Source organism: Sminthopsis crassicaudata, chromosome 3 (genome assembly GCF_048593235.1).
Source record: "Sminthopsis crassicaudata isolate SCR6 chromosome 3, ASM4859323v1, whole genome shotgun sequence".
Classification (NCBI taxonomy): Eukaryota; Metazoa; Chordata; class Mammalia; order Dasyuromorphia; family Dasyuridae; genus Sminthopsis; species Sminthopsis crassicaudata.
The window spans coordinates 63,255,797-63,268,769 of NC_133619.1; the positions used below are offsets into that span (position 1 = coordinate 63,255,797).

Sequence of the window (12,973 nt, forward strand, 5' to 3'; positions counted from 1 at the left end):
CTCACCAGTTCACATTTCTCTTCATCATCTTGAAGTTTCTGTAGGGGCAAGACATTTCCAACCTCAGGGCCTGTCCTCATTCTAGAAATCATATTGCTCCTCTCTGTACCCCTGTAGAGTTCACTTCATCCATTTGTCTTTTTCCATATGCAGTGGCTTCCATCTCCTCCAACCTCCTTCTCCCCAATTCTGCCTGATGAAAAATTTTCAAATAGAAAAAATTTAATAACTTTGCTGTCTCTTCTACCATGTCCCTCAGTTTTTTTCCATGAGGAATTTTCTCCTTCTGTCTAACTTTATTCCTTCTTGCTATGATACCAGCAAAATTTTCAAGCCTGGTTCTGTATTTAGGATAAGATACATATGCTTACTCTCTCATTATTATAATATTCCTTCAATGATCAGACATTTATTATTTAATCTTGACTCCAAGTTTTTTGCCCTTCAATATTTACCAAGACTGTTTGGCTTCACATGCCCTCATATTTTTATTTGTCTCTAAATTATAAATTAACCTAAGCTGTGAGCTCCTGTCTGTGAATTACTAGAGCTTCAGAGAAAATACAGGTGGATAGGGGACTCCTTATAATTCCCATTACACTACAATCAATCATAGGTATTTTCTGAGTTTAGAGCAAAGAAGCATACATTCCTAATTTACTCTGACTCTCAGATCATTTCCTGTACCCTCTGCCTTCATCCAGAAGGGAAGGAACTGAGGATTAGTGCCAGTCATTCAAGTAGCAGACATCCCAATCTCGTAATTTAATACTGAGACAGTTAGGTAATGTAGTGACCAAAGTATTGGACCTGGAATCAGGAAATTTCAAATCAGACTTCAGACACTTCCTACCCGTATGATCCTGGGAAATTCACTTAATTTTTGTCTCAATTTCCCCAAGTTTAAAACAGAGATATATTAACAGCACCTACCTTACAGGGTTGTTATAAGGATCAAGTGAGATATTCATAAAGTACTTAGAATACTATCTGGCACACAATAGGTACTGAATAAATTCATATTTCCCTTCCCCTGGTTCAGGATATCCCATTCAGGGGGACCTGGAAAGACAGGCCAATAGTGTCTGATTTTGTCACTGTAGGCAAATAACAATTTCTCTGGGCTCAATTCCCTTATTTGTAACATGGAGATAACACAGATAAAATGAAGTTGATGTTAAGCTCAAATGAAATGACATTTGTAAACATATATTCTGAATTCTTAAATATAGCAAGAGAGGATTTGTTAACTAGGGCAGTTGTATGTTGACATATCCCTAAGAAAAATTATCCATTAATAATAGTTAGCATTTATACACTGCTTTAAGGCCTGCATTGTATTTTGCCAATGTTACTGCATTATATACTCACTAAGAAAGATTCTATTATTATCACCATTTTACATATGAGAGAGCTGAGACAGGCAGAGATTAAGTGACTTGCCAGGATCCTGCTGCTAGTAAGTATCTGAAGTATTAGCATTCAGGTCTTCCTTATTCTGAGTTCAGTGCTCTATCCACTGTGCCACCTAACTACAACTAGACAGTGGAACACACACAAATCTCTTAATTGAACCATTTATTGTCTGTAGTATCAGAGTTATGATTTCTAGTGTGCAGAAGAACATAGAATCCCACATGGACGATGTCTTTTGATAAGGGATTCTCCATTCCAACTTACGGCTTGAGCTTCTTAAAATAGTTCTATGCTAACCATGTTGAAGATCTGATCTATGAGTTCATCTAGAACTCACAGCAAGGAGTGCTCACTCGCTCCCCTAATACAGATCAGTTGTAATGCATCAGCTTTGCACCTCTGAATCATATATTGTTTTGGGAAGTGAGGATTAAATGAATTGCCAAGCGTGATCCATTCAGCATGGGTCATTCCTGGCTCTAAAGCCAATTCTTTATCAGGCTAACTTTGTCAGGTTTTTAAGGAAGTTTTTCCCAGATTTTTAAGGAAATAAAGTTTAAATTCCCAAAATGACTCTAATTGGTAGGATGTGGTTAGAAGATTCTTGGGTGCTCACCTCCCATCCTTGTTCCAGAAGAATAGCACTATGATGGAAAAGAGTTAGGAGTTAGAAAACCTGAATTTGAGTATTGTGTCTGCTACTTGCTACAAGACCTTGGAAGAGTCATTTTCCTCTGTAGGTCTGTTTTCCCATCCATAAAATTAATGGTTGGACTAAAATGACTTTTCAAATTTCAGTTTTTAATAACTAATCCTAAGTATAAGAATAAGCAATCTGGGAGCCACTTCAAAGAGATTGTCATTCTTGATGAATAATTAGAGCTCTGAAAAAATGACATGAGCTACTTTGGGATATAGTGAGTTTTGGGGGAAGGGTATTTGTAAACACAGGCTCTACAATATGACTGACTTGTAGGTTATGTTGTCAAGGAGATTTCTGAGGAACAGTATGGAAAAGTAAAGAGCATAGTAGAATTATAATCAGGAATATTTGAGCCACAGTTTCCTCATTGTCACTGGAAATAATACTACTGTGACTCATTTCAAAGAGCTGATGTTTGGCTCAAATGAGATGATGTAAGTAAAATACTTTGCAAACCCTGAAGCCTATAAAATTGGCAACTATTATTGTTTCTTCAGCCTTGGATAAGATGCTGACTCAGTTACAGAATTTCAGTAAGAAAGAAACTCAGGAGTTGTCTTAGACCAGAAGTATCAGACACCACAACTCTCCCCAGAGAACTGAACCAGAGTAAAATTCAATTGGGAAATATTTAACAAAATAAATAAAAATATAACAAAACATAATGTTAATGTGTCTTTCTAACTCTATATGAAGCCTACAGGGACCCTTAAGTGTGGTTTAATGGTCTATTTGACATCAGTGTTTTAGTTCATAGCTTATATAAATTAGAATTGTGTGGATAAAAGGATTTATGATGTAAAATGTTATTCACAATCCAAAGTCTAAATGCAGATCAAAGTATTTTCACTTTCCTTAATTTCTTTTCATTTTTTCCCTCTTTTGTCTATTTCTTCTCTCACAACATGACTAATAAGGAAATATGTTTACACAATTACCCTTATGTGACCTATATCAAATTGCTTACTGTCTTAAAGAATGGTGGGGAAGAAGAGAGGAGTAGAGAAGGGAAGGAAGAAGAAAATTTGGAACTCAAATTTTAAAAATTGTTTAAAATTGTCTTTATGTATGATTAGAAAATTAGGAGCACAGGGTAGTGCCAAGGAGGCAGAGTAGAGAGGGTAGCAAGAGAACCTTAAGTTCTTTTCTCCCTCTTCCCTTTCTCCTATCCAGAAATTTTAGTATTATTGATGGAAAAACTTGTCAGTTTTTCAGTCAGTCAGTCAGTACTGATAAGGAAAAACTTATCAGAGTTTAAGAGGGTGGTGGGAGTAATGATTTGAGGTATCTTTTCAGAAGATCTAGGGTAATCAGCAAGCAGAGTTCTGGGGATATCAGAAGAAAGGCATCCTAGACAATTATTTCAGGCAAGTCATTTATAATGGATGTGGAGAACTTTGGCCAAGTAAAATGTAGTGTGGAGAGAGGCAAATGACAAGGGGAGGAACAAATGGAGAGCAATGTATGACAAACCTTAGCAGAATTTTCCCATTGCACTAAGACTGAAGTGAATTGGGTGTCAGGATACCTAACTTTCAGTTATGCTGTTGTCAAAGAGTCATTAGGATATAATAATTGGTAACTGACCCTGGAAACAGGTCCCTTCTCTCAAATCCCTTCTTTGCAAGCCTATGAGAAACTTTGGCTGTGTGACCCTGGCAAATCATTTAACTTCTCACCATCTAGGAAATCCTCTAAGACTAAAAATAGCAAAGAAGGTAATAACTTGCATTGATAGCCAGAGTGTCTTTAAAATAAGTGAGAGGTCAATCCCTTTCCTTGCGTACTAGATGATCTCATACTTAGTATTCCTTGAAGTTCTGGCATCGTGCCTATTGCCAGATCTCAGATGTGGCTCTCCATCCTTGGATCCCCTCTAACTGGACCCTTGTTGAGCACCAAGATGTTGGGGTTCCCCTCAATCTTCTGGGCTCCTTTGGCCCTTCCATGCACTTTTGTACTGTGACCTAGATCTCTGGGGACGATGGTCCTCCTAGCATCTTTAGTAATACAGAACAAACATATTGTCTTCCCCCAAGAGATGAGATCTGGAGATGGGATCAGCTATGGCACCCACTTCCATGACGTGTGTGTGCTATGTATGTTGGGGAGCATCCAAAATCTACTTTCCTGAACTCAGATTGGTCTGAGACAGAGGGTGGCTAGCAGGAAAACGCTGTCAAGGAATACAACATCATGGAACTCTGACAATCTTTCAGTCTCACAATCCATTCAATTTCCCTAAGCTGGAAAAGAGCAAAGAAACTGTGATCATGGTGGTAGTGGTTAAAAGTAATTTTTCCTCGTGGGGCAGAGAGGGAAGAATCACTTTCCCTTCAGGGACTGGAGCCTCCTTATTGGGATACCTCTCTGGTAACCTTTGACTTTGGAGACATCCCATCATTTTCTGAGTCAGCGATCCCACCTAAACCTGAGTCCCTTCCCATTCCCAAAAATAAGTCCAATGACACTTCTCCTAGGGCCTTCCCCACTCGAAGACTCTTTCCCTTCGCTACCAATTCGATCCCCAAAGGAGCATTTTGACTTAGGCTCAGATTGATTGGAAAAAATTTTGGGCCTCAAGGTATTTGGGATAGGAGAGGGAGCAGGGACCTGGGTCCCTACTGACAATCTCTCCACCTCTGTGGCCCGTCTCTGAATCGCCAATCTCCTTGCCACGCTTGGGGAAGTCAAAGACTGAGATCCTCGGGGCCAAGGTCCAAGAGCCTCACGATCCCAAAGATCAGAGCCACATAGTAACCCAAGGAGTAAGGAATTCCTCACCTCCTGTCCTGAATTCCCCGCCTCCATCTTCCCCGTCCGCACCTTCAGAAAATCCTCCAGAAAGCTAGGTGATCCTCCCGAGCTTCCTCACCCTATTTACTACTGCCCCTTCCCCCCTCTCCTTTAAGCTAAATTTTTCCTCCTCGGAATTTTCCCGGAGTTTTTATGTTCTTCTTAGACGCCGGCCCACTCCCATCCCAACTCCGCCTCTGCCCCTGCCTCAAGGATTGTCCGATTCCTTCGGCCAATATTTCACTTCTCCCCGGCTCTTCCGTGCTCTCCCCTGGATTTCAGTTGACTGTAGGGTTCTCTGAGGAGTCAGGAAGCTAAAGCAAGCCACGAATGAGCTGGAGAGTGTATCACCCCAGCGAAGAATTTGAGCATAAGGTGCGCGGGCAGGTGGGAATGAAGGGAGAGGGCTTATTCCTAGTTTCCCGGTAGTCCCGGTCTCTGGGGACTTACCCAAAGAAGTCCCATTTGGAGAGGAACGGGCACTTCGCTGTCTCCCGGGGCGGTGCTCACACAGGAACTTCAAGAAGTCTGCTCTCCAGCCACTCTATTCTCCGACCTACCAAGAGCTTTGGGGCAAGGAGGAAGAGTAGGATAGAAATGGAAGCAGCCTGGGGGTGGGAGGTGAGATGCGAAGCCTGCCAAAGGGGCTTGATTTTGCCCCTAATCTTGATTCCCTTTTTTTTCGGCATTTTATTTTATTTTTCTGTTTACAAGCTGCTAAAAAGAAATTAATAATTGAGGTTTGAGATCCCTGGCCGGGAGACATCAGATCCGGATAACCAATCCCTGCCAGGTCTCCCCAAACCCTAAATGCTTGGGATGGAGATCGAAAACTATCGTGAATATGTCTTCGAGGACTCTCAAATGGACAGAACTCACACCCATCCGTAGAGATGGATGCCTAGGGATATCCATTTACTGCAGTAAGGAGAAAAGAGTGGGATAGAGAGAAAAAGAGAGGACATATTAAAAAGAAAGGATAATAAAGGGAGAGAGAGGAAGAGCGAGAGAGAGATAGGGAGAGACAGACAGAGAGACAGAGAGATAGAGAGACAGAGAGACAGAGAAATACAGAGAGAGACAGAGAGAGAATGTCAGAGAGAGAGAGAGAGAGGATGAGAGAGGGGGGGAGGGAAGATGTAAAACAGAAAAGAGAGAGGAGAAAGGGAGGGAAAGATTGAGATGAGAAAAGGAAAGAGAGAAAAAGAGATGAGAAGAGTAATTAAAAAGTGGGAGAGTGCTAGATGACCAGGAAAGAGGAAAATGGCGAGGGCATGAAAAACGCTGATAGTGTTGTAGAGAGGAAACAAGAAAAAACTAAAAGCAGTTAGAAAGACAGGAATAAATATTAGACAACGCCAGAAACCAGGAAAAGTAAGAAAGTGGGGAGGAAGATAGAGGCCGAAAGAGGCACAGAAAAAATGGGGACGGAGACAGGTGAGAGTGCAGAGTTGGAGGGGATACAGAGACAAGGAAAGGAGAGAAAAGGGGAAAAGAGAGGATGTAAGAAAAGGAGAGAGGAGAGAACTTGAAAGGGAAAGAGGAGGAAGGTTGGACAAGAGGACCTTTAAGGGCTCTTTTAGACTCTTTCTATTCTATGGGTCCATGAGGAAGAAAGAGGAAGAGCTGGGGAGGGGGGGATGACAGTGTATGAAGGGAGGCGGGGAGGAGATAAGGGGAGCAGCAGATCGGGCTGGGAGCGGAGAGACGCGAGAGAGGGAGCGCTGGGGAGAGGGAGGGAAGCGGAAATTTAAAAGTGAAGATGGAGATAACGCAGCCTGGAGACGGGAGGGAGGGAAGGGAAGGGAGGGGATGGGAGGAGAAAGGAAGAGAAAGAAGGGGAGGAGGGGAAAGGGGAACGGTAAATACAGGGGGATTAGAGACTTTGGGGAAAAGCGAAGCTGAGAGTTTAAGGGGAAGAAGGGGAATGGGCCCCACTATCAAGTTGAACCCTGTACCCCTAATCCCAGTGCTCCCAGTCTCTGGCTCTCCTCTAAACTCACTGTTTGCAAAGACTGAAGAAGGGAGAAAATGGGTCCCCGCAGCCCCGTTCCCTACTAGCTCTACCCAGTCCATCAGAGCCCAAATCTTCCCTGCCCCTCGGTCCCCCATTTCCTCCCGGCCTCCCAATGTGTCTACTTGGTCACGGTAAGGGGCGGGGGGAGGATGCGGGGGGCAGGGGGCGCTGCTCGGCTGCGTTCGACAGCAGGGACTTTATTGCGATGGAGCCGATAAGAGGGGCGGGGGGGTTTCGAGGCGGCAGCACTTTAATTAAAAAGGAAATTGCGGCCTCGGCCTGAGACGGGGGAAGGGGGACAGGAGAATAGGGGGGCTGGGGGCGGGTCTCCAGGAAGCCCCTGTGTGAGCACCGCCCCAGGCCCTCCCTCCAGCCTCCTAGACCGCCAGGTCTCCCAAGCGCCCCCCCCGCACCCCAGGGTGCCCCCTCCCTCGGCCGGGCTAGGCCTACTTCCATCTCCTACTCCTGGGTGAAGGCGGCGGCGGCGGCGGCCTCTGGAGGGTCTCGGGGGCCCCGGAGCGCAGTGCCTGCCCTCCCCCGCCCCCCGGCCGGGACCGGCCCCCGACACCCACCTCCCAGCGCCCAGTCCCGAGGTGGCGATGAGACAGAGCGGCGCCTCCCAGCCCCTGCTGCTGAACATGTACCTGCCAGGTGACCTGAAGGGTCCGACTGGGGAAAGCGGCTGGGAGGAGGCACAGGGCCAGGGGAGCTTGGGCTTTTCGGGACTATCAATGTTTGGGGAGCAGTGCAGTTGGGGAGGGCTAAAGGACCGGGAGATTGTGATCTAGTGGGTGATGAACTGGGTCTGGGGATCCAGGGGTCTTGAGGATGGTTGGGACGGAGGTTTGGGGGGACGGTGGATGGGAGGTTCGAAAGCTAAGGACTGGGGGATCAAGAACAGCGGGCTGTAAAGATGCGTAGTATAGGAACAAAAACCTCAGAGGAGTCTGGCACCCCCCACCCCTAGGCTCATGGCACCGGCCTTTCCTCACCTTTCTTTTATTTCTCTACCTTTCTGTCGTGCTTATATGCTCCCTCCTCTCCACTGAAGCTCCCGGTCGGCTTTTTAGTCCCTGGGGCTCCACAAACGGAATCACCGGCGCTCTTTCCTTTGGGTGTCGGGACTCCCCTTCCCTGTCTCAACTGCTGTCTCCCTCTCGGGCTCCTGGTCGGTTCTCTGGGACCCAGCACCCCCTATATAAGGATCCCGCCAGCTCGGTCGGAAAGCGGATTTCCTTTTTCCTGGACGCGTTTCCTGACTCGGGCTCCACTGAGGCACTCAACTCCTCTCAGCGCTGCGCTGCGCCACGCCACTGTTGGATCTGGGGGACAAGGAGGAGAGCTGGCCGGCCTGTGGGCAGAGGGAACGGTGGAGGCCTGGGCCAGTATGCCTGCCACGCCCAGTTCTGCCACCCAGTACCTCAGCTCTACTCTCTGAGGAGCCTCCGCTTCTTTAGGGTCCCAGAATCCTCTGATCTTCCCCCAGAGGCCCTACATTCCTTCCTTTTCATGTTCCTTTCTATCTCAATTATCTTCTCCACAACCTCCTGCGCCTTTGGATTCCCCCCCCCCCAAATCTCTGCACACTAGGGACTTCCCCCTATGTCCCTTACCTCTTTGGATGTTCTTTATGTCTTTTCTTCCTCAAGTCTTCTTTCTACACAAGAGTCCCCTCCTTACCTGACCCTTTCCCTCTTGGTTTTCTTGCACCGAGTTCTTAATTTCCTCCCCACACTCTCTGAACCCTATTAAGTCTGAATGAAGTTCCAAGCCCCTTACAGCCTTAGTTGTCCTTTCCCTCTGGTTCCTTCGAGCTTTCTCCACTCCCCGCTTCTCTATCTGCTCTCAAGAAGACCCTGAGCAGCTTCCTTTTTTCATTCAGATCCGGTTGGGGAGAGTCTTTTCAAAGAAGGCAAGAGTGGCTGGGGGCCCCTGAGTCCCGCAGTGCAAAAAGGTGAGTGTTCTAGACTGAGAATCTGCGAATGGGAATTAAGACACCAGGGATGCTGGGAGGGGCGAATCTTATCAGGGGTGAAGGCACTCCCCGAAAGAGCTAGCTCTGACTGGAAAGCATAGGGAACTGGGAATGGAAAAGACACGTGTGGCAAAATTTACAGAGGGTAGTGCCTTGGGGCATATCTATTGGGGTCAGGCCTAGGCATGAACACTGACAGATGCACAAAGAGGATCAACGGAGGATGGCTGGAGAAGCAAACTGAGAAACAGTAATCAAATGGTTACTTTCCAGTTTGGGCCTTCTGTGAACTGACTAATAACAATCTCTCACAGTAGGGCAGCACTTGTTCCTTACAAAGCTCTGGACAAAGCTTTAGGATAGCGTCATTCCCTCCATTTTAGAAAGGAGCAAAGTGAAATCAGAAAATGAGGAGTCTTTGTCTAAGCTAACAAGTGCCAGAGCCAGAACTGGTCCCCGCATCTTCTGATTCCCGATAGCCCTCTCTCCAAAGCAACCTCATTGTTTCTAGGGAGAAAACTGAGAATTTCGAGAGAGCCTGCACTTGGGGAGGAAGGGGGGAAAGGCAAGATTGTACGTGGAGGGGCATTTTTCAACTTTGTTCCTGGTAATGCAAACCTTGGGACATCCCTCCCTAAAAGTCTGATCTGAGGTGAGGGCCGACTTTCCTCTGACTCTAAAGGGGATCAGAAGCAAAGCCCGGCGGACAGAGAGGGGAAGAACAGGACAAACTGTTTACCAGACAGAACAAATTCTATTGTGAGTGACATCATCACTAATATCGCTGGCCCTGGTGCTGCCTCGAGAGCTCGAAAGGCAATGGGGGAAGGGGGGGTGATGTAAGATTAACCTATTGAGGTTTAAGTGGAAGAAGCCTGGGCAGAGAACTCGGGGAAATATGGGGACAAATGTGTGTGCACGGAGAGGTGATGTTTTTTGGCGTGATTGGTTCTAATATCTGGGGTAGCCATTTTGCTTTTCGTTTTGATTCATCTGGTGTATTACTTCGTTAAGATTCAGGGGGAAGTGAGCTTTGGGGGGTCTCACTTGGCCTATAGCAACAAGTTCTGGGGCCCCAAACCCCCATATCAGATCCACACCCACTGTTTACTGTTCCCGCCTCCCTCCAATCCCTGAAAAGGATCTAGTACATCCCCTCCCCAACCTCTCGGAGTAGGAGTAAAGGGGCCCCAGGTGCTTTTCACAGCCTGGATTCTTCCAACTCCTCATCCAGGTCTCTTCAAGCTTTGCATTGCCATTTAGACTGAAGTGGGGAGGGGGACTTTTAAGTAGATTCAGAAAGAAATAATTGAGAAAAGAAGGAGAGGTTTTCTCCATAGTAGAAGCAAAGGATTCTAATGGGTCAAGAAAAAATTGTTTGCTTCTTTGTCCCTTTCTAAGGGAAGCTCAAGAAACCGAGGATTTTTTCAGGTGCTAGAGGCTGAGCATCAGGGTCTTCTCTGGAGCAGAAATGCCAGGAGAGGAGAAGGCCCAGGGGCCATAAGGAAGAACACTGGCACTAGACGGGATTTGGGGTGTGACAGTGGAGGGAAGGGTGGGGAGGAAATCAGGAACCCGTCACAAGAGCATTATGGGGTAAAGGATACTGATTTCATTTGTATAAGAAGCCCCTTCCCCCAAGCGATCTCCTACTACCAAAGCAGCTGCAGAACAGGCAGTTGTTAAGGGCAACTGCTTAGAGAGCTGCCTAATGTCTCAAGAGGTCAAATGATTTCCCCAAGGTCAACCCTCATAAGCTTATTTGAATCGTCTTCCCGACTTCAGGCTGACTTCTCTTTCCACCAGCGAGGCACAGGGTAAGACATGAAGTGACAGCATACAGTTTACTAAAAAGCCCTTCCTCAAAATATCCCTACAGAGATATTTTGTAGCGCAAAATTATGATCCCCATTCTACTAATGAGGAGACAGAGACCTGGAACGTAAGTCGTCACTGAGCTAAGACCCAGGCAGGTTAAGGAAGAACTCAGCTATAGGGGTCCCAGCTATAAGGTCCTCATCAAGATGTCTACAATTCACAGAGAGACCCCTCTTGGCCGCCTGTCTTGCATCATTCTCAAACTGATTTCCACACGCCATACGTCCCCCTTCCTGGGGATGAGACTCTCAAAGGAATTTAAGCCTTTGGGTATTGACATAATTACAAAAAAAAAAAAAAAAAAAAAAGGCACGAAGCAGAAGATGGAGAGGGAAGTCTCGGCCAAGGCAGACAAAGACGGGGGGAAGGGGGAGTGAGGGGGAGAGCATGCCCAGCTGAACTCTGATAGTAGGCAAAGTAGGGAGGTGGGAGACACAATGAGAGTGCCTATTTTGATCCACCAGCCTAGCTGGACTCGGGACTAGGCGCCCGGCTCCCACCCGGGCTCCCTCCTAGTTCTGAGCTCTCTCTGCCGCTGCGGGCCCCGAGGGAAGGGGACCAGCTGAGACGGGGAGGGGGCGGCACGTGTGCCCAGAGTGACCGCGCGATCTCTCCGCGCCTCGCGGCTCCATCGCCTCTGATCCGGCCCGTCTTGTGTTCCGAGCGCAGGCAGCGGCCAGATCCAGCTGTGGCAGTTCCTGCTGGAGCTGCTGGCTGACCGGGCGAACGCGGGCTGCATCGCGTGGGAGGGCGGCCACGGCGAGTTCAAGCTGACCGACCCGGACGAGGTGGCGAGGCGCTGGGGCGAGCGCAAGAGCAAGCCCAACATGAATTACGACAAGCTGAGCCGGGCGCTGCGTTACTACTACGACAAGAACATCATGAGCAAAGTCCACGGCAAGCGCTACGCCTATCGCTTCGACTTCCAGGGCCTGGCCCAGGCCTGCCAGCCCCCGCCGGCCCACGCCCACGCTCACGCGGCCGCCGCCGCCGCCGCCGCCGCCGCGGCGGCCCACGACGGCGCGCTCTACAAGCTGCCCGCGACCCTGGCGCCTTTGCCCTTCCCCGGCCTCTCCAAACTCAACCTCGTGGCCGCCTCCGCCGGGGTGGCCCCCGCCAGCTTCTCCTATTGGCCCGGTCCGGCCCCTGCAGCCGCGGCGACCGCCGCCGCCGCCGCCGCGGCTCTCTATCCCAACCCCGGCCTGCAGCCCCCGCCCGGGCCCTTCGGAGCGGTGGCCCCCACCTCGCACCTCGGAGGGGTGGGAGGGCACTATCACTGAGGAGGGCATCCCGCCGCCCCGGCCTCGCCTCTCCACCCTAGAAGGGACCTCCAAATCCTTTGCTCTTCTATGTCCTCCACCCTCCACGGTTAAAGAGCCTTCTCAATCCTTCTCCAGCTCCAGCTCCTGACTATCGTGAGGACTTCCAGACGGCACTTGTAACCTCCCCCCTCCTCTTTCCATTCCTGAATCTTTGGGCATCAGCTCCTTTCCACCTGTTCTCATCGCCACCTGGTTTAAGCGGCTAGTCCCCAGCCCTGTGGCCTCATCTTCCGTCGGGGACCCGCTCACTTGGCGGGGCCTTATCTCCTCTCCGTTCCCACTGAAGTCATTTTGGGGACGGGGTGGAGAGGGAAGCGGCGAGTGGGAGTGGGGCTTTCCTGACGGCGCAGTTCCTCTTGTACGTAGTAGCTCCTTGCCACCTTTCCTCCTGGTCGTAGTCCGCACACGTGTTTCTATTTTCCTTCAAACCACGATTAAAATGTCTAATCCAGCTCCCAGGCTGCCGGTTTTTTCTCTTTGTAAATGGTTCTGAGCTAAGAGGGGGGAATCCAAACCATTTGTGCGGCTCAGGTTTACAAAGCACTTTCCGCATAACTGAGGCAAGCTGTGACTCAGAAAGGGCCGGATACTTACTGACGGCTACAAAACAACGTTCATAACGATCCTGAACCTCTGAGTTCAAGACTAGCGCCCCCCTCCCCCGCCGTCCTCCTCCAAAAACCTCTCCTGAAAAGAAGGGCTTCCTACAAGATGTCCCGCGTTGAACTAAATTAGCAAAGACAGAAGATAATTCCCCAGGAACCGGGTCTTAGTCTTACATTCACTTCGTTCAGATTAATTCTGGCCTCCTTTCTCTTTGATTCTCCCGCCTCTTCCCTTCCGGCTGTCTTAAAAAACGGCCTCCT

At 48.4% G+C, this 12,973-nt stretch overlaps 1 protein-coding gene across 1 annotated transcript; it reads left to right on the forward strand.

Annotated features, from left to right (window-relative positions):
• The first annotated feature begins 7,531 nt into the window (after positions 1 to 7,531).
• On the forward strand, positions 7,532 to 12,554 carry FEV (FEV transcription factor, ETS family member). Its single transcript, XM_074307693.1, has 3 exons — positions 7,532 to 7,583; positions 8,815 to 8,886; positions 11,455 to 12,554. Exons 1-3 carry the CDS (start codon positions 7,532 to 7,534, stop codon positions 12,063 to 12,065), a joined length of 735 nt encoding a protein of 244 aa, XP_074163794.1. The 3' UTR covers positions 12,066 to 12,554.
• The last annotated feature ends 419 nt before the right edge of the window (positions 12,555 to 12,973 follow it).